This window comes from Cupressus sempervirens, chromosome 5, assembly GCF_028749045.1.
Source record: "Cupressus sempervirens isolate cs-2001-9-10 chromosome 5, ASM2874904v1, whole genome shotgun sequence".
Lineage (NCBI taxonomy): Eukaryota > Viridiplantae > Streptophyta > Pinopsida > Cupressales > Cupressaceae > Cupressus > Cupressus sempervirens.
The window spans coordinates 292658041-292681483 of record NC_143122.1 but is presented as its reverse complement, the minus strand read 5'-3'; the positions used below and the strand labels follow the sequence as shown (position 1 = coordinate 292681483).

General features: G+C 36.0%; 1 protein-coding gene across 2 annotated transcripts in view; it reads left to right on the top strand.

The window, feature by feature from the left end:
- The window catches only part of ARC5 (P-loop containing nucleoside triphosphate hydrolases superfamily protein), a 246658-nt gene that overhangs the window by 117372 nt on the left and 105843 nt on the right, over positions 1–23443 (top strand). For both annotated transcript variants that reach the window (XM_089829852.1, XM_089829851.1), the window contains exons 5-6: positions 10064–10197; positions 10307–10399. In XM_089829852.1, the coding sequence (XP_089685978.1) occupies positions 10064–10197; positions 10307–10399 (227 nt within the window). The remainder of the gene's footprint in view (positions 1–10063; positions 10198–10306; positions 10400–23443) is intronic.

Sequence of the window (23443 nt, the reverse complement as noted above, 5' to 3'; positions counted from 1 at the left end):
ACCTCTTCGGCATGCTCCCTGCAAGAATTTTCTCCGTAATTAAATTATAAATTATATAACCATAAATAATCATAACAGTTAACCTTTCATCCTAATTCCATGAATTTCGCGATTAACGATCAACTAACATGTCATCTGCACTTGAAATCATAACGACCAATTAACTTACCATTTCGCCAGATTATATCAAATTAAATTGCCAACTGACTTCATGTGAACCTCTACGTCTATATTCCAAGCTAAGTAAAAAATTGGGATGAAACACATGCCCTTTGGGTAAGGTATTTATGAAGGGTGTGGTTGTAGTTAAAGGACACACAAAAATAATATCAAGTCTCCTCCTTTAGGCAAGTCTGTGCTATTCGAACACTTCCAGAAATAAAAGATTTCATAATAATAATTTCTTTATTGACATCTCTTATTCAAGTCTGAACAAAGATAATCTTCAGCAAGCATTGGAGAAGGTATTGTTTCAGTTTGATCACACAGAATTTGCAGAAACTTTACACATTATCCAGTGATTATTTGCACCACATTCTCTATTCCCACCTCCATGAAAATATTTTCCAAAATCAATGCCAATGTCTGTGCATTTTTCACTTTATTGGAGGCATCAACCAATTTCAAGACCACCACATTGTCCTTACAAACAACCAAAAAATAAATAATGATCTGGTTTTCGCTACCTATCCACCCATTAGAAAGAATGGTGCAGCCAAACTTATTCCACTCTTTTGTTTGCTCCTCCTTCATTTCTTTTGCCCTATTGACTGCATTTGTTAGCAAACTACAAGAACAAAGTGAAATTTAGTATCAATACACAATTTTGATTTAATAAATGCTAAATTGATTAAAATTAAAAAATGAAATCAAATGGACTATTTACTAACCTGACATCCAAATCCTTGCGAGAAGGGCCTTGTACCATTTTACTGTGACTTTCATTGGAGTCACCAAGTTATTTGATAAGGACTTTTGCCACATTCAATGGATGTTAAAATATCAAAAATCAATAGCAGCAATATTTGTCTTCTTATGTACTTCCTTATTCCATCTAGTGGCCTCTACTAATGGTTGTGGTCTAGGTGTGTTCTTGGGTGCAAAATAACTCCTCATAGGTTGTGCCCTCGATGCTGATGTAGCAACACACACTCTATTAGAGGAAGCGGAATTGGTAAAAGAGGGGGTGCTCGGTTTACGGATACACGAGCCATGATGAGAGCCCATTATGCTCTAAAGTTCCTCTTCTTTAATGTCAATTGAAGCACCTTGACATTCAGCAATGGCTGCCCTCATAGCTAAATTTTCCCTCTACCTTCGCAATTTTTTTATCTTTTTTTGCTGCGAGTATGGCATTAACAAATCTTATTTATCGCATTTGTGGTTTTATCACATTTTATAGTATTGTGCTTTTTAATGCCTGCAAGGTGGCATTGAGGTTGTTTATACCCGTAGAAATTACTTTCTCACTTTTTATGCAAATCACCTTCCCAGGCTCCGGTCCTTTATAGGCATACCTCCATGTCTTATCTCTAGCACCTTTAGGATGGGTGCCTAATCCAAAAGGACAAAGTTCTAGTGGCCAAGCTGAATTAATAGTTAATTGCTAATCTACACATAAAATGTGTCAGGACAAAATAAATATTGTAGTTAAAGAATCTATCTAAATACATTCAAAGTAAAAAAAAACTCAAAAAACTACTAGGGTTTGAGTTAAAAAAAAAAAAATTAGTTACTAGATATTCTTCAAAAAAATAGTGAAAGATTCAACAAAACTTGTAAAAAATAGTGTTAAATCTTATTTTAATGATTCAAAATCATTTTTGACTACTTAGGAGGATGTAACAATTTTTTTACTAGAATATTTTAAAAAAAGGAAACAAAATCAAGAAACCTACCTAGGAGTGGTTTCTCTTTATAAACTGCTTGAAATCTGCTCTAATCGGCTTCTAACCGATTGCAATGAGCTACCAAGGGCTTGGAAGCCTATTTTCTCCTTACACCACAAACAAAAGCTAAGAGATCAAAAAAATAACTTCCCTTCTACTTTTTTTTTTGCTTTAAGGTTGATTTATTTAACCATAGTTCCCAAACTTGGACTTTGCTTGGAATCACCGAGGCCGACTCGACTCGTGACTCGACTATGACTTGGAAAAATGAGAACACCTTTGAAATTTAGAGATTTTAATGATTTAAACCTTATTTCATGCACCCTTTATTGAATATAGCTTAAAAACACTATAACATGACCCAATAGAAGCTGATATGCATAAACAAGAAACATAAATGATAAATCCATCACATATGTAAAATGTAATTTCTGGTTGAGGTAAATAGAAAACATAGGATCATACATCATGTCACATAGATAGATAAAATTATAAATGTTGTCAAATCATAAATGTATATAAGATCTATAAAACCAATGACAACAAATCATAAGTGTATGTCAGATCCATGATGAGGAACTAGTAACACTATAAACAAAACACAAGTCTATCTGCTCAAGCTCTAGCCCAAGCCTCATTCTCATCCTCATCATCATCCTCAAGCTTGGTTGCAGCCTTAACCTCAACCTCTAAGTATCCTGTCTGCCTGCTAACCGGGCGTCTAAGGTAGGTCCTAGAGGCCTGAGTAGCCATAGCCTCTTCATGTGAGGTGGGCACATCATCAACACGTGTCTGTGGTTGTGCATGCACATGTGCTTGTACCTGAATGTGCTCTGTAATGTCCCCCATTTTTGAGTTGAAATTAATAAAGATTATCAAACAATAATAAAAATAAATAAATAATAGTATAAATTAATATAAGATATCAAATTGATATAATATAATATTATATCAATTGATATAGTGATAATATGTAAATAATATGATATAATTATATAACTCATAAACAATAATAAAATATTGAAAATAACAATTAAATACACACTAGAATATAATTATAATAATAATAAAATTATGAAATTGAAATATATAATTAAAAAATAATGAGTCTACAACAACCCTCAAAATATAACTAGTAGAGGTCATATCAGAATTATATGAATAATGATAACAAAGGAAATGATTAAGGACAAAGCCAATAGTCATGACTCTTCCATCTATTCGATACAAACTATATCAAATCGGAGTAGTCATTCAAATCAGGGGGGGGGATTAAAAATATTCAGACAACACCCATGATAAACATAGTGAAGAAATAGTCCGGAGGGTCAGAGCCATTTGGAGCTTCATAAATAGAGAATGCAACAAAATATATGTGTCTCATTAGGAGGGAAGATACGATAGATTTAACAAATTGATCCACTATCTAACTTGGTAGGAAGAACAAAAGAAAAGCTCATCGATAGGAGTTATACCCACATGAAGACATAGAAGAGCACGAAAGAACAATCCAACAACATTTGAGTTGACCAAGGAGATAAGGCGAGTCTTATAGCATTCGAACATCAGAGGAAAGGGAATAACGAACTATGTAGCAGAGGAAATAGAGAGAAGAATCGTCAAAGGCTCAAAATCGATTATGAAGCAAGTGTCTAGGTCACCCACTATGTGCATCCATTTGAGTTGAGTGTAAGTGATTTATAGAAAACGAACATCAAAGGAATTGATAGCTGAGTTATACACCATCCTAGCAATAGTCAAAAGACACACTGTGGACAAGGAGTAAGGCCTAACGGTTAAATGGTACTGGTTATCTACATCCTTCAAACTGGATATATAGTGTAAGGGACGACTAGAACACACACCAAATCAAAGGAAGACATTTTCCTCTCTAGAGTGGATAATGTTGACAGTAAAAAGATAAACAACTGGAGACATTGCCAAAATCGAGAATAAGGAATATGGAAATATCACGAACACTTGGAACGAGCAATAAGATATAGCAAATAAGAATGCAGGAGTTGTATAAGAGAGGATTGTATGGAAATCACAACCAAGTTTGTAATACAAGAATTAATAAAAGGAGTCGCTGAAAGAAAACAATTTGGACTGAGGCATATTAATAATAATAAGTTCCATACAAAGTCAAAGCATAGGTTGTAAGGCGTGAAAGTATTAATATAAGACTGAACGATAAAGACTGAGGTTCCAATATTTAATACACAAGCGAAGAGAGGGGATATGTCCTTTAGGGTGGTCATGTTGGAAGGTGAATAAGAGTATTGTGTGGCAGCAAGGACATGGATCTTATAGATCTGTATTTAAACATGATTTCAAAACGGAGATATACTAATGAGGGGTCATAGGAAATATTTGTAAATAAGTAACCAAAGAACGATCATCTATCAGACATTATGCAATACCCTATACACAGATCATATCGAATAGGTTGTAGCAATATTACAAGCAGTAAGATCAAAAGTTATCTTAATAAGCAATTGAAGGTATATATATTTTTTGGAACATTATAGAGATTATATATATTGCTAATTCCAAAATGCAGTTCAATAAGAATTTTGAGAAAATCAAGTTTGGTCATGAAGGGGATTATGTATATTGCCTCTTCTGCCATAGCCATAGCCCCAACCTTTGTATCCACTTGGTCAACCCAGTGAAGGTCCTCTTAGTGAAGACTGGATTGGTAGCCTTAGTGAGTCACTCAGACTTTGGATCGATCGTCTCCAGAGCGATTAGATAGTTGTTTGTGTCCAAACTTTCTCTAGTCCTAAGATGAAGGTTGTAATGAACAATGACAAGATCATTCAACCTCTGCAGAAAAATCCTATGTCGCCTCATCAAATGGATATGCTTGAACATGGACCAGTTGTGCTCACATCTAGAAGCACTGCCTGGCTGACTCTAAATGCGAGTGACAATTTTATGAAGATTTGGGGATTAGGGCCGAAACATTTCCCACTATCTAAAATAAGGGAAAAAAAAACAATTTGTCTCATTTACAAGTACAACTTAAAGGCTAAATTACAAACTAAAAAATAAATGCCTAACTTAAGAATATATTATTTTTACCTGGTTGTAATGATGTCTGAGCATCTATGCACAAGAAAATTGCCTCTTCTTTGTTATTATGTTTCTCTATCTCAATGGTTGTAGCTAAGGCACTGCCATCACTACTCAAGTTATGCATCATTGATTATAAGCTAGTTAGAACCTCCTTGTTGGCCTTGAAGTTAGGACAGAAACAAAATGCTAGATTTAGATAATAAGTTGTTGCATGGTATGGGCCTATGGAGCTGATTTTGCCATCTCCCATCAATGATCTCCCAAATGGGGGGATACTTCTCCTGCACTCTTGCATACTTCTCTTGCACTCTTGCATATTGAGCTCTAATGGTATCCTTGGCCCTATCCATACCCTCATATATGTAGCCCATAGAGGGCTTCTCCTCATTAACAACTCGTAGGAGAGATACAAGGTGCTCATTGACTTGCTATTATTTAAAAAAAAACATTTGAGTCACAACTTAAATATAAAACTAAAAGTAAAACTAAATTATAAATACTAAATATGGGATTGTAATAAATTTGCCTTCAATATTTCTTTATAAGGTGTCCAAAAACCAACTTCATCAAAGATACAATTCACACCATCTATCCTTGTAGTGGTCGTAGCAAGGAAGAGGAAATCCACTCCTCCACAACAAACATCCGCCTCAATTCTTCCCTTGATGTCAACAAGGACTGTAGTGTAATGAAATTCGAGGCAAATCTCGTAATACTAGGATGAGCTAACTCCCTTTTGCTTGTGTATCTTCTCATTATGCTGAGGATAAATGCATGATTGTATATAAACTTACCTATACTTTTGGCCCTTTTTATGCATGATTTGACCCACTCAAGCTTACCAATGTCCTCCAACATGAGGTCAAGGCAATGGGCAGGACAAGGAGACTAAAATACTGTGGGGTGCCTCTCCATCAAAAGTGTACCTGCAACGATTATAAATTAATTAGAAGTTTACATATGTTAAGAAGCTTACAATTAGAAAAGTTCAAATAAATTTGTAGATGTTTTCTGTCAATTATTCAAAACTTGAAAACTTAAAACTTAAAAATTTACCTGCAGTAAAGTAACTTGCTGCATTATCTGTCACCACCTGCACCATGTTCTCTTTCCCCACCTTTGCTATGACTTCCTCAATAACCTCACATAAGTATGTAACATTTTTAACATTAGACGAAGCATCACTAGATTTGAGGAACATGGTGGATCTTACAAAATTTAAATAGAGCAAAATAATTAATTATCATGGATCATCATCGATCAACAAATCAAAAATTAAATTATTCAATCACGGATACAATTCATGTAGGAAGGTAGAAAGATCAATCACCTCCATGAGAAACAAGAAAATTTAGGTGTGTTTTATTCCTCCTATTTGTCCAACCATTAGTCATAATGGTGCAACCCTCTTCGGTCCATGACTTTCAGTGGTCCTTTGGCTCAAGCTTCATATCCTCTACCATTTCATCTAAAAGGTAGCCACTCAACTTAGCACCATCAGGGGCTTTAAACCCTCCACCCTTAATAGTTACGACATCTATCATGCCTTGCAATTAAGGAGACCTGTCACAAGTAGATTACAATTAGATGATAAATCATTATGTAATATGAATCAATGATTACACAAGTAGAATTAATTTACTTTAAACTTAAAAAAACAAATAAAAAAGAATTAATAACCTGGCTGCAATAAATGGAATGTTGCAAAAGTACCAAATTTTGCAAATTTATTTTCTGACAGCATCATGAATCTCCTTGTTCCAACCATGCTCTTAAGTGAGGGTTGTGTAGCAGGAGTAGTGCGTGGCACAAAATAACTATCTAATCTTGACTTCAGCACTCTAGGTTGAAATGTAATAGGGCTACTATCAATAACAGTAGCAGAAGTACTAGGACAAAAGGGAGGCCTAGAAGAACCCTCTCCAACACAAGCTGCGGATGCAGTAGCATGGGAGCCAATAACACTTATCTCTTCAAGTTGCCTTTTCTTATTTAACTTCCCTTGTTCATATGTCTCTAATTGCACATAAAAAAAACCATTTTGCCTCAATAGTTTGTTGAGTGCACATGGTAACATCATGTCTAGGTATGCTAGCAATATGGTATTTGAATCTGTATATGGCACCAATATTTATATCTTTATAAAAAATACATCTTGTTTGATTTTTGATTCTTCTAGGAAATTTGTTTAGCATATTTCCAAGCCTCTTCCTTTTTAGGCATTGTGAAAAATGAAAGTTAAGACTGCTGCAATAAGAAAATTCAACTACAAACTTAAACTAATTAATTTTTTTTTATTAAACTCTACATTTTTTTAAATAAAATTGTAAATACATGTTTGCGAATTTGTTCCAAAAACATTGTAGGGTTTGCAGCTTTGCACTTTGGAATTTATTTGAAAAGAATTCAAGAATTATAAATTAAAACTAGAAAAATTTAACAAGCAATGAAGAATACATTAACATACAAGAAAAAATCAACACAATCTTCAAATTTTAACACTTCCCTCTTGCAAATGAGTTGAGGAGTGTTGCTATTGACTACTTCATTTTCCCAATGCAAACTTATGGCCTCCCCAAACTGATTTGTGATCTCCTCAATGCTCTTCTTTCTTGCTTGTTGCAAACCTATCGTTTCTCTGTTCTCTTCCTCTCTTTTTGTCACACTAAACAAATAGAAGGCCTTTTAGGTTTATAACTAAAAGGAATGTAAAACTAATAATAAAAAGAACTTTTAAATTTTGTGTTTTTTTGCTGACTGAATTAATCAGCCGCGCGGCCGAGTCATGCCACTGAGTCGTGAAAAATTGCCCAACATTTCCTGGATTGCCAGAATCGCCTGAACCGTGGCAATTCTGGGATCTCTAGTTTTGACGTAGGCAAGTTTTTGGCATGGACTCACCAAGTTTCCCAGAAAAACTTGGCCAGTTTTTCTGGAAATTTAAGCTAGTAGTGTGTGGTTATTTTTTCTGGGTTTGATCATTGCCAGTAATTCTCGGCAAGTTTTTAAAACTTGCTGAGTACCATCTATATATATATGTATGTATGTATGTATGTTCACCTGCATACGTATATGTTGTATGTATATATGTATACGCACACACCCATAATTGTGAAAAACAACACATACACACTTGTATAATTTCCAATAACCAAAATATCTCATAATTTGCAAAAAGGAAAATATATTTCAATTCATATTTTGATTTGTAATACTCAATATAACTATAATTTATAATTTATAATGTGTATAGAAATGATATTCAAATGCATAGCTGTAACTGGGGGGGAAAAACTACTGTACTAGCATACTTGAACCCTAAATCTGTTCCTGTACTTGGACCAACAACATAGGTGTTGAACAAAATAATCACATACAGAAAAAAATCAGGTTGAGAACAAACTTGAACAATAATTTCAGCAACTTGAACCCTGAATCCTTTCCTGTAACAGGACCAGCAACTTTGGTTTTGAACACAATAATCACAAACGCAAGACAATCAGGTTGAGCGCACACTTGAGCAATAATTTCAGCAGTATAAGTGTAGGATCATTTATCATCATCAAATCTTGTGCACAAAACACTTACTAGCATACAGATTGATATTTGTTAGCTTTAAAGATTCACATAAAAACTGCACAAGTTAGGACTTCTGTTAGGCTGAAAGCAGGGGAGCAATGCTTGATTTTTTATAATCCACTGATCTCCTTGGAAAGTCTCGTCCTTTTCCGTTTTTAGGGAGAATATTGCTGTAAAAATATCCCTTTGGTATCATTAGGATACTAGTTGAACTAGCAGGATTACAATTTTCTGTACCCATATTCTTAGAGTCTTTGATCCTTGGGAAGCCCCCATTGAGATGTGCAGATAAGATCTGTTTCCTTGCAGAGCCTCAGTCTGTTGTCCAACTCCTTGAAGAAACTGACTCTAGGTGGTGTTTACATCCTCTTTAAAGTAAGGTGTGATAACCATCATAAAGCTTGATGTTGAGTTGATTGCAAGAAATCCTATCTACAAATGTGATTTTATTCATACAAGACAGCAGATCTGAAGTTTGGATTTAAATTGAGGGGGTGGGGACCTTAAGGGGATGTTAATACCTACCTAAGGGCTATGAGCTGATATGCAATCTGCCTTCTGCTGTTGATAGGAACAACGTACAGTTTGGAGAAGTCTATGTCATATGATGCCTAGTTCAGGGTCAATAGGAGTATTGGCAGGGTTTAGATTTCTTTCTAAGTAGAGCTTTTACTGATGATCTCTTCCCTGCTGCTTGCAACTTCTTTTGTACTTGATGATGAGGGGTTTCATGGTGTGCATTAGACTCTTAAATATACGAAAAACATTCTTTTCCAGCAGCTCAATCTGCAATAGCACAGAACTCGGCCAAATATTTCTCAAATGGGCTTGGTTTCATCAAAAACGTACTTCTCCCTTCGATGGTCTGTAAACGGTCTTTTGTTATTGTGTTATGTTAATAAAAGTTATGCCAACTTAGTTTTCTTGTTTTATTCATCAACTAAGGCAATGCATGTTTTTGGAAGATTATAAACAGTTAAATCCAATGGTTGTTGGTGTGTAAAATGGTCAAGTCAATTATTGCTACAAATTCATAAAACTAATAGTTCTTTTTGAGAAGAAAAAATTCTTTGCTTTTCTATCATGAACAGGACGCATGCCCACCCTTTTACCCCACATCTCTGTTCCCGCAAGCATCACTTTGCCTCAATGTCTTATTCATTATATTATATTTCTTGCCACTATAATGCAATTTGTTGTAATATGTTCTGTGAGAAGACATTGGCTGGGTTTGTATTATATTAGGACATTTCTTCCTTATTCAAAAGTGGCTTTTCACTTCTTTTCTTGTAAATGAGTTAACCTGTAATGTATACTGTTTCTGATCATTCTATTCTCAGTTTATAAAAGTAAAACATATGTATGTTAACTGTTCTAGCCTGTAATGCAACTTTCTTTAGCTAATTTGGTATAAGTGTCACCCTTTTGATCGTAAAATTGCCATTTTAGCTTTTGCATTGCTTTCAACAAAATCAGTATCTTGCTATCTGTTCACTGGTTGATGCATTGTGTAGGCAGTTGCATCAAGAGAAGCTCAGGACATAGCTGCTTTGGAGGATAAGTTAGGACGTCCATTGTTCAAGGAAGAGCATGCCAGAGTTGGCGTTAGCAGACTCAGGTGTTTTTTGGAAGAGCTTTTACAGCGAAGGTGAGGTTTGATCTTTTATTTTATTAATAATGTTTGAAACATGTTTTTCAAACGTTATTAAGAGTGAAACAACTATGACGAAATCTTTGGAGCTGGCATCTTACTCCAGGTACATGGATAGTGTTCCATTAATTGTTCCCCTTTTGGAAAAGGAGTCACGGAATATCACAAGAAAGCTACAGCAGATAGTACAGGAAATTGGGTGAGCATTCAGATGTTCCATAGTTAAAAATTTGTATAGATAGGAATACCTTTATATATTTCATTATTATTGTTATCATCAGTAAATGCTTTGTGCTGTCATTGTTATGTTGTTATCAATTGGTGGCTTGGGTAGTTTATTTTACATTGTAGTAATGAATTAGGCAAAAGGTTGTGGCTTAACTGACAACTTTTGTCCTACAAATGACATTTTCACTCTCAAGCTAAGGAAATAATTTCATGACAGGTTCTTCCTGTACTAGCAAGCACTTTGAAACATTATAATGGAAGAAAAGTGTTAACATCTATTTTCTTTGTATGCTAGTCATTAGTAAAAAATGCGATTTTGTATGAATTGTAACTCGCAGGTTGGTTGTGAACACTTTTGGTGTTACGTTTGGAAATTTGGATTAGGTTAGAAGTAGATGTAAGGCAGTTGACAATAATAATTGAGGATGACACAAGATGGAACTGTAAGAGTCCATAGGTCAATTGAAACAAAAGCCAATTAGAGAAGATCATCTTATTTAAGATTTGAAGTATCTTTGGGAATTCTTGGTATAGGATGACATTAGAGAAGAGTCAGCCAAAAACAAGAAGCCTGTGGTTCAATATGGGGTAATTCGGATGTAGTAGAAGAGGTTGTCAACAGAGAAACCAACTTGACTTCCAACAACGCCCTATCTATTTGGAGGATTGCCATACGAAAAGAGACAATAATACACAGAGACAATCTTATAATATCACTGAGAAAGGTGCTGCTAGAAAGAAAAGGAGCAACTTGAAGATTGAAATTGAATTCTGAGAAATTAATGTTATTGAGCTTGAATAAAAGTGATAGAAGAAGATAATGTTGCCAGGAAGTGGACGGGGTAAACAGGCAATTTACTTGACTTATGGAATAATAAGAACAAAGAAGAGAACTGTCAGAGCTGACTGGCTATAAAAATTCATCAAAGTGTTTCTGAAGTTGAAGCCAAAGCATGAGTTGAACTCAAAGCTAGAATGATTGGAGATCTCAATTGACATCAGAGAGAAATATGCTTCTCAAAAGGAAAGAGCGATTAGAAGCTACTAGGCAACCATCCATTCCTGAAGAAGAAAGTACTAAACTTGCTAGTCAAATTAGCTTGAAGGATGTTATGAAGGAATCAGTAGTTCCTAGTGAGCCCCATCTGTTTCAGTGAAGTCTCTTTCGAGACAGAGTCTAATGACTTACTGTGGAAGAAGAGTGAGGAGCTTATGAGAGCAACGTTCGATGCAGTGAAGGATTTCTTTGAAAATATATTACACAAAAGAATCAATGGTAGAGAATTGGATCTGAACAGGACTTAAAGGTGATCAAGGCAGTGTAGAGATTTTTCTGTCCATAGGCTGTTTTGAAGATTCCAACATGTCTAACAGTGTTGGAAAATAAAATAAACTTTTTTGACAGAGTTTCATAATGAGCATCCTAGCAAGTGTAGTATCCTCAAAGCCCAACAATAAAAAGTAATCATTTAACCACTATGTTGTCCTACATTTTGTGATAACAAAATGTAGGTAACAGTACAAAACTTTTTCAACTTAGTATCACATTTCTCTAAGATCAGTTCGTATTTAATTGGTTAGCATTGATCAAACAATCAACTCCAATTCATATAATGAACTATTTTACTGAAGGCTTTCTTCAAGTCTTTTTCGTTTTTCTTGTTGGTGAGCCTATGCTTGATTTTTGAAGCCTTCAATGTCCTTTTTCGTGTTTTTGAGTGTGTTTCTTTGTTTATGATGTTTTGGTTTTGCTCAAATTATTGCTTTCAGTTTCCCCTTCGATTCAATCTATATCTTAAGGCTTAATCGGACTTGGCAGTTAGAAGTATGACCATTTTAGTGCCCAAAAAGTAGACTCCAGGTGCAACTGCATGATTTAAAACATTCATGTTATATTTTAGTGTTGACATTCACTTTTTGAAAAATATAACATAAATTCACTTTATGTTACGTTTTTAAGTTACTCAAGTGACTATAGTGCACTTTATGTTATATTTTCATGTTGAGATTCTTTTTAAATTTTTCACATAAATTACTTTATGAAATATATATTTGCACATAGTAATTAAACTATACAGTGTAAATGTTATTTTTGACCCAATTAAATAATATTTCCTCAAAAATCAATTAGACATATGCGTGATTGATCATTTAAGTAGTGCATATACATGTTTTTCAACCTATTTATATGTTTACATGTAAATGCTTCTAGAGACCACAATTTTGCACTAAAAAGGCATTTTAAAACACTTAAAACATGCATATGCATGTATTTTAAAACATGCAATGGGTCTGCTAGAATGCGATTTGCATCTTGGAGCCTTTTTAAAACATGTAGTGACCCTTGGAGAGTGCGATTTTGCACTATAGGCATGTTTGAACAAATTTTTAAAACATGCAATGCTTCTTCAAGAGCGCGATATGCACTTAGAAGCTACAATTCAAGTTTTTAAAACATGCAAATTGCAATTTGCATAAGAAGTCAAGTTTGATGCATTTCAAAACATGCAATCTCCTCCTTAGAATGCGATTTGCATTTCCTTCACATGCATTTACAAGTTAAGAATCCAATCTTGGCTTCCAAGAGAAAACGTCCATGCATTTGCTCCTCAAGAACACATTTTTGTCTCGAAATCTCCAGATCCATCTATTCTAAGGCCTGGAATTCTTCCAACTAGGGTTGTTTTGGATTTTGAATGCATTCACATGCATTTGGTGTTCAAATCTTTGCAAGAAATGGTGTATTCTATAACAATTTGAGGGCACTTTTTAATGAAAGATGCCCAGATTTGGGGCTTTTTGACCACATTTTTTGTCATGTCCGCTCTCTAGTTTGACTGGCAGAGTCATGAGAGTTGGCCTATTATTGGAGTCTCTTAGGTTAGCAGTGGTGGATAGATTAGTGACCAGAGTTGGTTCTACAGTCAGTTTGAGATCCAGTTGGGGTAGTTCCTTAATTTTAGGGATTTCCCTAAAATTTAGGAGGTTGTGGCAGTGATCAGATTTGAGGCTCCTTGGGACTAGTATACGGTTTCAGTTTCAGGATTACAGGGTATATTCCCTAGTTTCTAGGAGCATCTCTAGTTTTTAGGGATGGGACTGCCAGTTGGCCCACATTGCTCGACATCAGTCATAGGCAAGTGACAGGACCCGTTCATTGATTATTTGGTTGGTTTGGCTTTCACGTTGAATAAAAGGAAACATTTTTAATATTTCCAAAGTTTGCGTTGAAATAAATTAAAATAAGCTATTTATATAGCTAATTGGAGTAATAAGGGGATTTTGGCTTCATCTGGTCAGGCAGGGCTATGTGTTATAACTCGTTGGAAAGGTCTTGAACTACTATAACTTATTTTTAGTGGTATTAGAGCCTCAATCCTACCAGCCTGTAGGGTTTCAGTAAAATTATCACAATAGGTTACAAAAAAGGGTTTGATAATTCATTTCAGCATTTGACATCTATTTTTATATATCTTCTATACATCCTAGTGGAGAAATACATAGATTTTATGATCGCAAGAGAAACTAGTGGCGAGCAGAGGCCGCTAGAGACACCAGCTATGGGTGAGGCATAGGGTGCTACTGGTGACGGCATGCCTACAAAGGTAGAAGAGAGCGTGTTCATGAGAACACTGATCGTTTTACAGCCCAGGATAGTCCAGACATTGGATAGATTATAGGAGACTCTGAAGTGAATGGAAGTGGATAGACGTGGAGGTAGACAAGAAAGACAAGGAAGGAGCAGGTCGGTTTCCGTTGTGGGAAGCTAGTGCAGTTGTCGATCCCATGTCTCAACAAAGAGCTCCCTTTATTCCCATAGGCAAGAACGTCCATGTATTCTTGCAGCAGTAGCACATAATAATATTTGTCAGAGTATAGTCCCCCATCTGGATGCTAAGCTGAGGAATCCTCCAAGTACAACTCAAAATGACACCATGTACAACCTTCACTCCAAAACTAACAAACTCCTCTGATTGGAACCCATGCCTATCAACAAACTTCTGGTCAATAAAGTTGTGTGTGGCACCTGTGTCTACTAAGCTCATAACCTGTTGGCCTCTCAATGTACCTTTCAAACGAAAGGCATGAAATTTGTGATAACTGGAGAGAGTAGCCATAGTAACTTTGGCTGACGCCAAAGGCTCCTGAGTGTCTAGCTTTAACTATGGGTGTCCTTGCTCAACCTCTTTCAAGCTAGCCTCAGTATTAGTATCAGGTGTCTCCTTATTGCCTATCTTAGATTTCACCTCTATCAAATGAACCTTGCCTTTACCAAGGCAACGATGTCCAGATTCCCTTGGCTCCTTATAGGAGAAGCATAGTTTCTTCCTCCTCAACTCATTCCTCGACACTTGGTCCATCCTGGGTGGTCTAGAAGGTGGTCCCCCTCTGCCTTGGGAAGTGTTGGCCTTTTAGGGAGGCCGAGATTCCTTGAAAGGTTTCTTATTTGCCTGATGAGGAGTAGGAAGGGGTGTCCAGTCTAAATGTAACATCAATAGCCTCCTTGATGGTGGCTTGCTTGAATGCTCGAATCAGTCCCTTCAGCTTGTCCCGCAAACCCTCTATGAACAACATCACACAACGACAATGAGACATGTCTAGAACCATGACTGTAATACACTGGAACTCATTCACAAAAGACTCCACGTTCCCTGTTTGCTTAATATGTGCCAACTTCCAGTAGTAAAGCTCTGTGTCTTTACGATCAAACCTAGCAATGAACCACTCAGTGAATTCAGCATAGGAGTGAACCATGGCGTGATCTTGGGTAACCAATCCATGGTGCCACCAATTATAGGCAACCCTATCTAAATGCAAAATTGCAAGCTGTATAGCCTCTCTCTCAGGGATAGGTCTCAATAATAAATAAATATCCAGCTTGTGCACCCAAGTTCGTGCACTCGTATCACCCGTGCCATCATAGGTAGCCAGTATGATCTTCCTAGTGGCTCTACTGAGGTCATTGTTTTGCTGTGGTCTATAGCCCTTTTCTCCTTTGAACCTTGTGTTATCCCTATGCTGTGCGCAATATTGTGGAGAAGGAAAAACATTCCTAACCTCTGGGGGTAGGGCTCTCCACTCAGCTATAGCTGTCATGACTGAATCTTGGAATCCAACCTTAGGTGGCTCCACATGTGTTGGCTGCTCAACTTCCCCAAACTGAGGCAATAATGGTCTATCTAGAGCAGGAACACTTGGACATTCTTGCCTATGGGAATGAAGGGAGCTCCCTCCTAAGACATGGGATCGATTACTGCGCTGGCTGCCCGCAACAAAAACCAACCTGCACCTTCCTTGTCCTTCCTGTCTACCTCCACACCTATCCAATTCCATCTGCTCCAGGGTACCCTATAATTTGTCTAATGTCTAGACTATCCTGGGCTGCGTAGCAATTAGAGTTCTCATGAACTCTCTCTCCTCTGCCTCTGTAGGCATGCGGTCACCAGCAACACCTTGTGCCTCACCCATAGCTTGTGTCTGCGTCTCTGGCGACCTTTGCTTGACACTGGTTTCTCTTGCGGTTGTAAAACCTGTGTATTTCTCCACCAGGATGCATAGAAGATATATATAAAAATAGATGACAAATGCTGAAATGAATTATCAAACCCTTTTTTGTAACCTGTTGTGATAATTTCATTGAAACCTTACAAGCTGGCAGGATTCAGGCTCTGATACCACTGAAAGATCCCAAAAGGATCCTTTCACTGAACTTTTGTAAATTTTAATTAAAATAACAGATTTTCCTGTGCTTTCCTTGTGGTCTTAGAGAATTAGACAGAAGTTGCAGAAGGATTGTTTCTTTTTCTTTTGTATTTTCTAGATATAAGTAAAACAATAATTAACAAGAACAATAAATATGACATAAACTGGAAACAACATGCAATAATATAATATTTAGTCAACTAGAATAGCTACAAATCATACTAGACAAGATATGCAATCAATATGCCAGCAAAGGTGTTTACAAACAAGGAATGATGACGCCAACTGCAAGTATAGACCAGCCACGCACCAAAAGAGTAGAGATGGCTAATGTAAGCCAACCAACAAACCATGTGCCAGTTGAAAGACAGCTGTATGACTGCTATAGTCATGCCAAGGCAACAAGAAGATTCCAACATGCCAAAGAAGACCCCCAACATGCAATGCACACGCACCCCCAAACGCTGAACTTAACAATCTTTGTCAACTACTGAAACAATACTGTAGAATGCTGTGGAAACCATCTATTGGAGTTTGCGTCCCAATAGCCAGGCTCTAGGGTTTGCGTCGCAGTCCTCTAGAATCGCTCCTCAGAGCAAAATTGCAAATACCAAGAATGAAGATGTAAAAGATGATGAAAGAATGAGCCAACATCTCCTTTTATCTCCCTCTCAAAGCCAACTAAACCCTAAAGGGAGAATATGCATTTCCCTTTATTATAAAATGACATCTCAAAAAAAGTCCTTTATGTATAGGAAAACACCCCTTTCCTCAAATAACATAACTCTAGGTGCTTGAAGGTCTCTAGATGATGAAAATAAGCTATAATAATTCAAGACCTTTTCAATGAGCTATAACACATAGGGCTGCCTGACTAGATGAAGCCAAAATTCCCGTATTACTCCAATTAGCTATATAAATAGCTTTATATTAATTTATTTAAATGCAAACTCAGGAAATATTAAAAATATTTTTGTTTATTCAACTGGAAAACCAAACCAACCAAATAACTAGTGAACTGGTCTTATCACCTGCCTGTGACTGATGCTGAGCAATGTGGGCCAACTGGCATTCCCATCCCTAAAAACTAGGGATGCTCCTAGAAATTAGATATATCCTATCACCTTGAAACTAAAACTGTATACTCGTCCCTAGGAGCCTCAAATCTGATCACTACCACAACCTCCTAAATTTTAGGAAAATCCTTAAAATTAGGGTATTGCCCCGATTGGCTCTCAAACTGATTGTAGAACCAACTCTGGTCACTGAGTATCCAGTATGAGTCTCTATCCACCACTGCTAGCCTACAAGACTCCAATAATAGGACAACTCTCATGACTCTGCTAGTCAGACTAGAGAGGGGACATGACACCTTTTCCCATGCAGTGACAACAAAAAGAAGGCGTGTCTGTGCTTGATAGATTTCATTCCATCTTAGCAAATACCAATAGTTGGCTAAAGAGAAAAGACCTAAAAAGGGTGAATCCCAAACTCAAGGTGGACTATGGTAGTTTTAGATCACCTAGAAGGAAATCCCAGCTAGAAATTTCAAGCAAAGATAATGCATCATCCTCCATTTCAATAAAATCTCTCAAGGTCAAGTTAAAAGGCAAAATGGGGTCTAAATCACCTCTAGGATCCTCACAAGCACCTGTACAAGTTGAAGAATTTGACGAGGAGGATGAAGTTGAAGTGGGAGAGGTTATGATAATTTCCCATCCACGACCGACAAGTCATCAACAGTTCAAGTTGAAAGGCAAAAAGGGTCCTAAATCACCTCGAGGATCCTCACAAGCACCTGTACAAGTTGAAGAATCTGTTGAGGAGGATGAAATGGAAGGAGGAGAGGTTATGATCATTTCCCCTTCACGACCAACAAGTCAACAAGGTTCATCAATGCATGAAACATCATTTTTCGGTGTCATAGATGATGATGTGGATTCATTCTATATTGTTTTCACACCCACAATCCCTGCCTTAGAAGTAATCACATTGGCCCTTCCTATCTCTTCAGCAATGCCTCCTATCCTCACGACTGAGCAGTTTGAGAACTTGGGAAATGTGTTTTAGGATTTCCCAACATGTACGGAAGGTCAATTTTTCCAACTTGATACTTGAACGATTGGTTTCGAAGCATTCATGACAAAATATTCTCATCAAGCACCTCTTGGAATAGCCGTGTAAACTGAAGCATGCTCAGTCACCACGAAAATACAATTAGGATCAATGTCAATGGTTGCTACCATCCCTGATCCAATGGATGAATGTTTTAGTTTGCTTGCATGGTTAGGCAAAATCACCATAAAAAGAAGGTTGTGTTACCTCCAGATAATTTTCCTATCAAGAAAACCAAGTCGAAATTTTTGAAAGATAAGATTGTTTCAAGGACTATAGTTGATTATGATAAGAATAAGTTTGTAGAAGTTGTTGAGCCATTGGTGGATAAACCAATTGAAGAACATACCCGTTCAGATTACAAGTTCATCAAAATTGAACTTGGTAAGCAATTACGGTTGGGTTGTCTACAAGACGCTTAAGATGCACTTGCTAATGTATCAAAGAACAATCATGAGTTATGGGATAAGAAGAATCAACTCAAATAGGAGGTTGCTCGCCTAAATGAGGTTATTTAACAACAACCTTTGCAACATGCAGTCACTACATCTTAGACACCTCGAGAGAAACAGATAATTGAAGCAGCAGTGACTTGGTTTGGAGAAGTTGTCTTGAAGGAGTTCAGGCCATTACAGATGCAGTCAAGGTCTTGAGCGGATTAGAGGAATTGAAGGGATGCTGTGTGACCTGATTGCATCTCTGAATCAAGAAGCTAACACCTTCAAGGAAATTCTATGTGATTGGGAGGAAATTGGCAATTCTGATTTTGAAGGTATGGTTGCATGTGATGTTGTCCCATCCTACAAAATATTCTATAGATGCCATGGAGTCAAGGGCTATAAGGAAGAGATGTTGAGGAAACTCGTGACAAAGCTGCAGGTGACTTTAGAAGATTGTTGGTTAATAGAAACTAAGACCATCTTTGACTCGGAACAAATGGGATGTCAAATTCTTACTGAACATGATAACTTGGTCACAATAGAGGAGACGACTTTAGAATCTACAGTCAAGAGTCAATGCTGATTTAGATTGTGAAGAATTTGGTTCTCACAATAAATAGGTTTGCTTTTTATAAATCACTAGCAAAACACCTTCAAGATTCTCTTGCGGCAGATTGCAAAATTGTAAAATCAGCATATGCCGATGTAGTCAGAATAGGGGCTATATGAAAGACAATGGAAATCTCTGATCTTCCTATAGTGTGTGATGTCATCATCAATTTTAAGGCAGTTAAGAACAATCCTTAGGATTGTTTCAACCCTCTCTTCTGTCTGCTTTCTTCTTGAGTTTTAATATTTGTAGATTGGAGAGGATGTATTGCATGAATTTGTGTAATTATATGTACTACGATTTACATGTCCTTGTGACATGTAATCCAATAATTTCTCTCATTAGTTAGACTAGGTCAAACTTGGTTGAGTTGCTCGCACTTTTTCTTCCCTTTTCTCAACTCCTTTCCCTGTATAAAGGAGTGCCCCATCATTGTTAAAATCACCTTTTATTGTATGTAAACAAACTTTGGAGAAATTGTGCAAGAATAACTTTGATTGTGTAGTACTATTTTGAAAGAGAACTGAATACAAAGAAATAAGTGGAACTAAAGTTTGATTGAGTGCAATTGTCATTAGTGCAAGTTGGAAGCTTTGACCGTGATTTACATTTATTATCTTTGATTCATACTTTTTTGCATTCTTGATAATTGAGTATAAAGAGTTAAGAAGCAATAGGAGCCGAAGCTTTGATTGGGAGTGGTTGTGGAGATACATAGGCAAGGAACTTTAACTGTAGCTTGTATCTCTTTCTTAATTCACAAAATTAGTTAAAGTTCTTTACTTCTGGAAGTCTTTGTGTGCCAATAGTAAAGATTATTGTTATAGCATAGATCAAGACTGGACTTAGAGCCAAACTAATATGCTTTCAGCTAGCCTTTGAGTTGGTGTTGGTTTATCGGTATCACTGTTTATAACTTTAGATAGAAGTGTAGTTGGATGTTTCATCTTGCCTATTACTCGCTCCTCGATTAAGTGGATTCTTTTCTGAAAGTTAAGAGAAAATAATATTGGTAATACCCTTTCAAATCTCTCAACTTCTTGCTTACCTTGAGTTGATCCAAGGAATGGTGAGAATGGGGAGCTTTCCCTTTAATGTTGGAGAGACTTTGTCTCACACGTTGTGGCTGTTCTACCTATTTTGTGACTAGATTTTTATTCAAACCGTCAGTTGAAAAAATCCACCCAACACACTAGAACAAATTTTTGAGGAGTAGAAGCTGCCATAGTTTATTGGTGAGAGATATCTAGATCTAGTATATTGTCGTAGATCATTGATAGCCATTTGGGCCTTTATGGGAAAAGCAAACGGATGCCACTGGTTACCATCATTCCAAACCACATGTAAAAAGGTGATAGTTTGTAATATGCACTCCTGATTTTTTTTTTTTTGAAATTTTACTAATTCAAATTGCAACTTGACAATATAAAATAAAAGTTTCTTGTGACATTACTATCAAGATTTAACTGTGTAGTTTTTTTGAGTCAAACTCATTGACCCATATTTCATGAGTAATGGTTGTGAAGAACCCATCTCTCACGAGAATGAATGGAACACGTAGCACTCATTGCATCTAGGTGATGTTCACAAAGCTAAAGTACCAACATTTCTTGGGAGGTTATCCATCCCAGTACTTCAGAGCTCTCTCCATGGTTAAGCCTACTTTGCTTGAAACACCATTTGCAAAACCTTTAGCTAGTGTTGAGCCTTACAACTTGTTCATTATAAAGCCCCTTAAGCTCATCAATCGATAAGTAGGAGATATTTTCCACAAGTCAAATTGTGATATTGTTGTCAGGATTCATCCGCGCAGTTTTTTTAGTCAAACTCATTGATTGATGTCTCATGGGTAGTGGTTCACAAGAACCCATCTCTAATAAAAATGAATGGAACACTTAGGAGTCATTGCATTTGAGTGATGCTCATAGAGGTGAATCATTGGGACTTCCTGAGAGGTCACCCTTCTTGGTACTACTCCAACTTGAGTGTGTTAACTACAAAGTTCTCTTCATGGTTAAGCCCACTTTAATTGTAATCCCAATTGCAAAACCTTTAACAAGTGTTGAATCCTATGAATCATTCATTAGAAAGCCCCTTGAGCTTATCAATTGATGCAATGAGTGCTAACTGTTCCATTCATTCTCATGAGAGATGGGTTTTTTTGAACCACTGTTCATGAAAAATGAGTTCATGAATTTTCCTCAAAAGACTACAAAGTTGAATCTAGATAACAATATCACAATTTGACTTGTGGAAAATATTTTTGTAATGTCCCCTTTATAAGAATAGGAGTTAATAATAAATAATATAAACAAATTGAATAACAAATAAATAATAAAAAATTATAATATAATTTATTGTTAAATAGTTTATAATATTAATATAACAATAGAAGAATATAATAAAGTATGATATTAATATGGTAATATTATAACATATTCTATTGAATAAAATATATTAATATATTTTATGTAAATAATATTACAATATACAATAAATATTATTATTTACCTATAATGCAATTAAAATAGAAAATAAATAATTGATAATTTTATAAACAATATGATGTAATAAATACTAAATAAGTGAAAAAATAATAATGTTCTTATATATGAATATAAATATATATAATAACTTAAGAGATCTTAATCAATAAATATAATATCATCATAGTAAAAAATAAATAAAAATAAAAATAAACATAAATTTTTTCAAAATATAACGCATATAACTAATATATATATTCCTTTTTTCTTTTGGCGAAACTTTATATTTATATTAATAAAAACTTGGTTCGAAAGAGGGCTCCTGGAGAAAAGAACCAGAAAGAAAAACTCCTTTCATAACCCATTGCAATACAAAGTGCAGTATAGAGTATAATCTGCATCAAAACCTAGAAGCTACCCAAGAAAGCACATGATTGTGCTTAACATCTAGATCCTATGAAAGAAGCCGCTAAAGAAGCCCCCCAACTCAATTACAAAGAGGCTCATGAAAAAGGAGCCTATCATATACAAAGGTTTTTGGAAAAAATTACAACCTGATATAAACTCCAAGATTAGATTACAAAAATCTGAGAACATATGTTTTCACCAAGGAATTTGGCCATGAAATCTCATGTCCCACCTCACATGCATAGAAAACATAGGATATCATAGTCCCTTTCATTGAGAATCAAGAATCTGAAACGTGGTATAGTGCAGCTAGAATTATTTGCAGAAGAGCAAATCGTGAGAAGCATTGCATTCACAGCAGTAATAAAAAAGCGTGCAATAACCTGTTAAAAACCCATTCACTTCGAAGCAGCCATTGAGAAGGAAATGAAAAAGCTACTCAATATAAAAGACACCTGAATGGGCCTTGGTAAAAAGAATCCTCCATTGATCATCAGAAAGCATATCAAAACACTATTAATTTAAAGGCAACCCATAACTAATAATTGGATATCGTCATAAAAAATAGAGCTTTGTGAAGCATGATAACAAAAAGTGCGGAAAAATCTCCAATATTTCATATGAACTGCAATAACTGACATGGAATTGCCAATGTCACAGACCATTTTCATAGCATCAAGTATTTTCACAAATTCTACTCTATCAAAGAGAATAATTTGGGAAGAGGATAAGCATTACTAAGCAAGGATAGAATAAAATGATTAATGATAGATGGGGATAATCATAAGCATAAAGCATGAGAATGAATCACTGTCATTGAGTGGGGCATACAAGCAAATGAAACACTTTCCTAGCGATAATTTTAAAAAGATCAGGGAAATCTTGGGGGTTTCATGGGGTAATTAGGGAATCAATGAAAACCTCATTGGTCCCAAAATTAGCAAGATGATCAGCCAATAAATTACCTTCTCGATAAGTATGTAGGAAATATGTATATTCCTTATTTTATACCTTGTAAATAATATACTTATACTTTACTATTCACGTCTTGCATTTTCTGTATGTGACCTCTCACGTGTGGGCATCAGGCATGAAGCCAACCCAACTACTATTCAAAACTTATATCTGCTACGTTCTCCTTTAATAATCTCTGCTATCAATCCGACTACACTCAAAGGAGGCACTCACAAGGTAATTACCATTCTGCTGTAGGTAGAATACTCATCTCTTCTTGCTTTCCAACTCCCACTTTG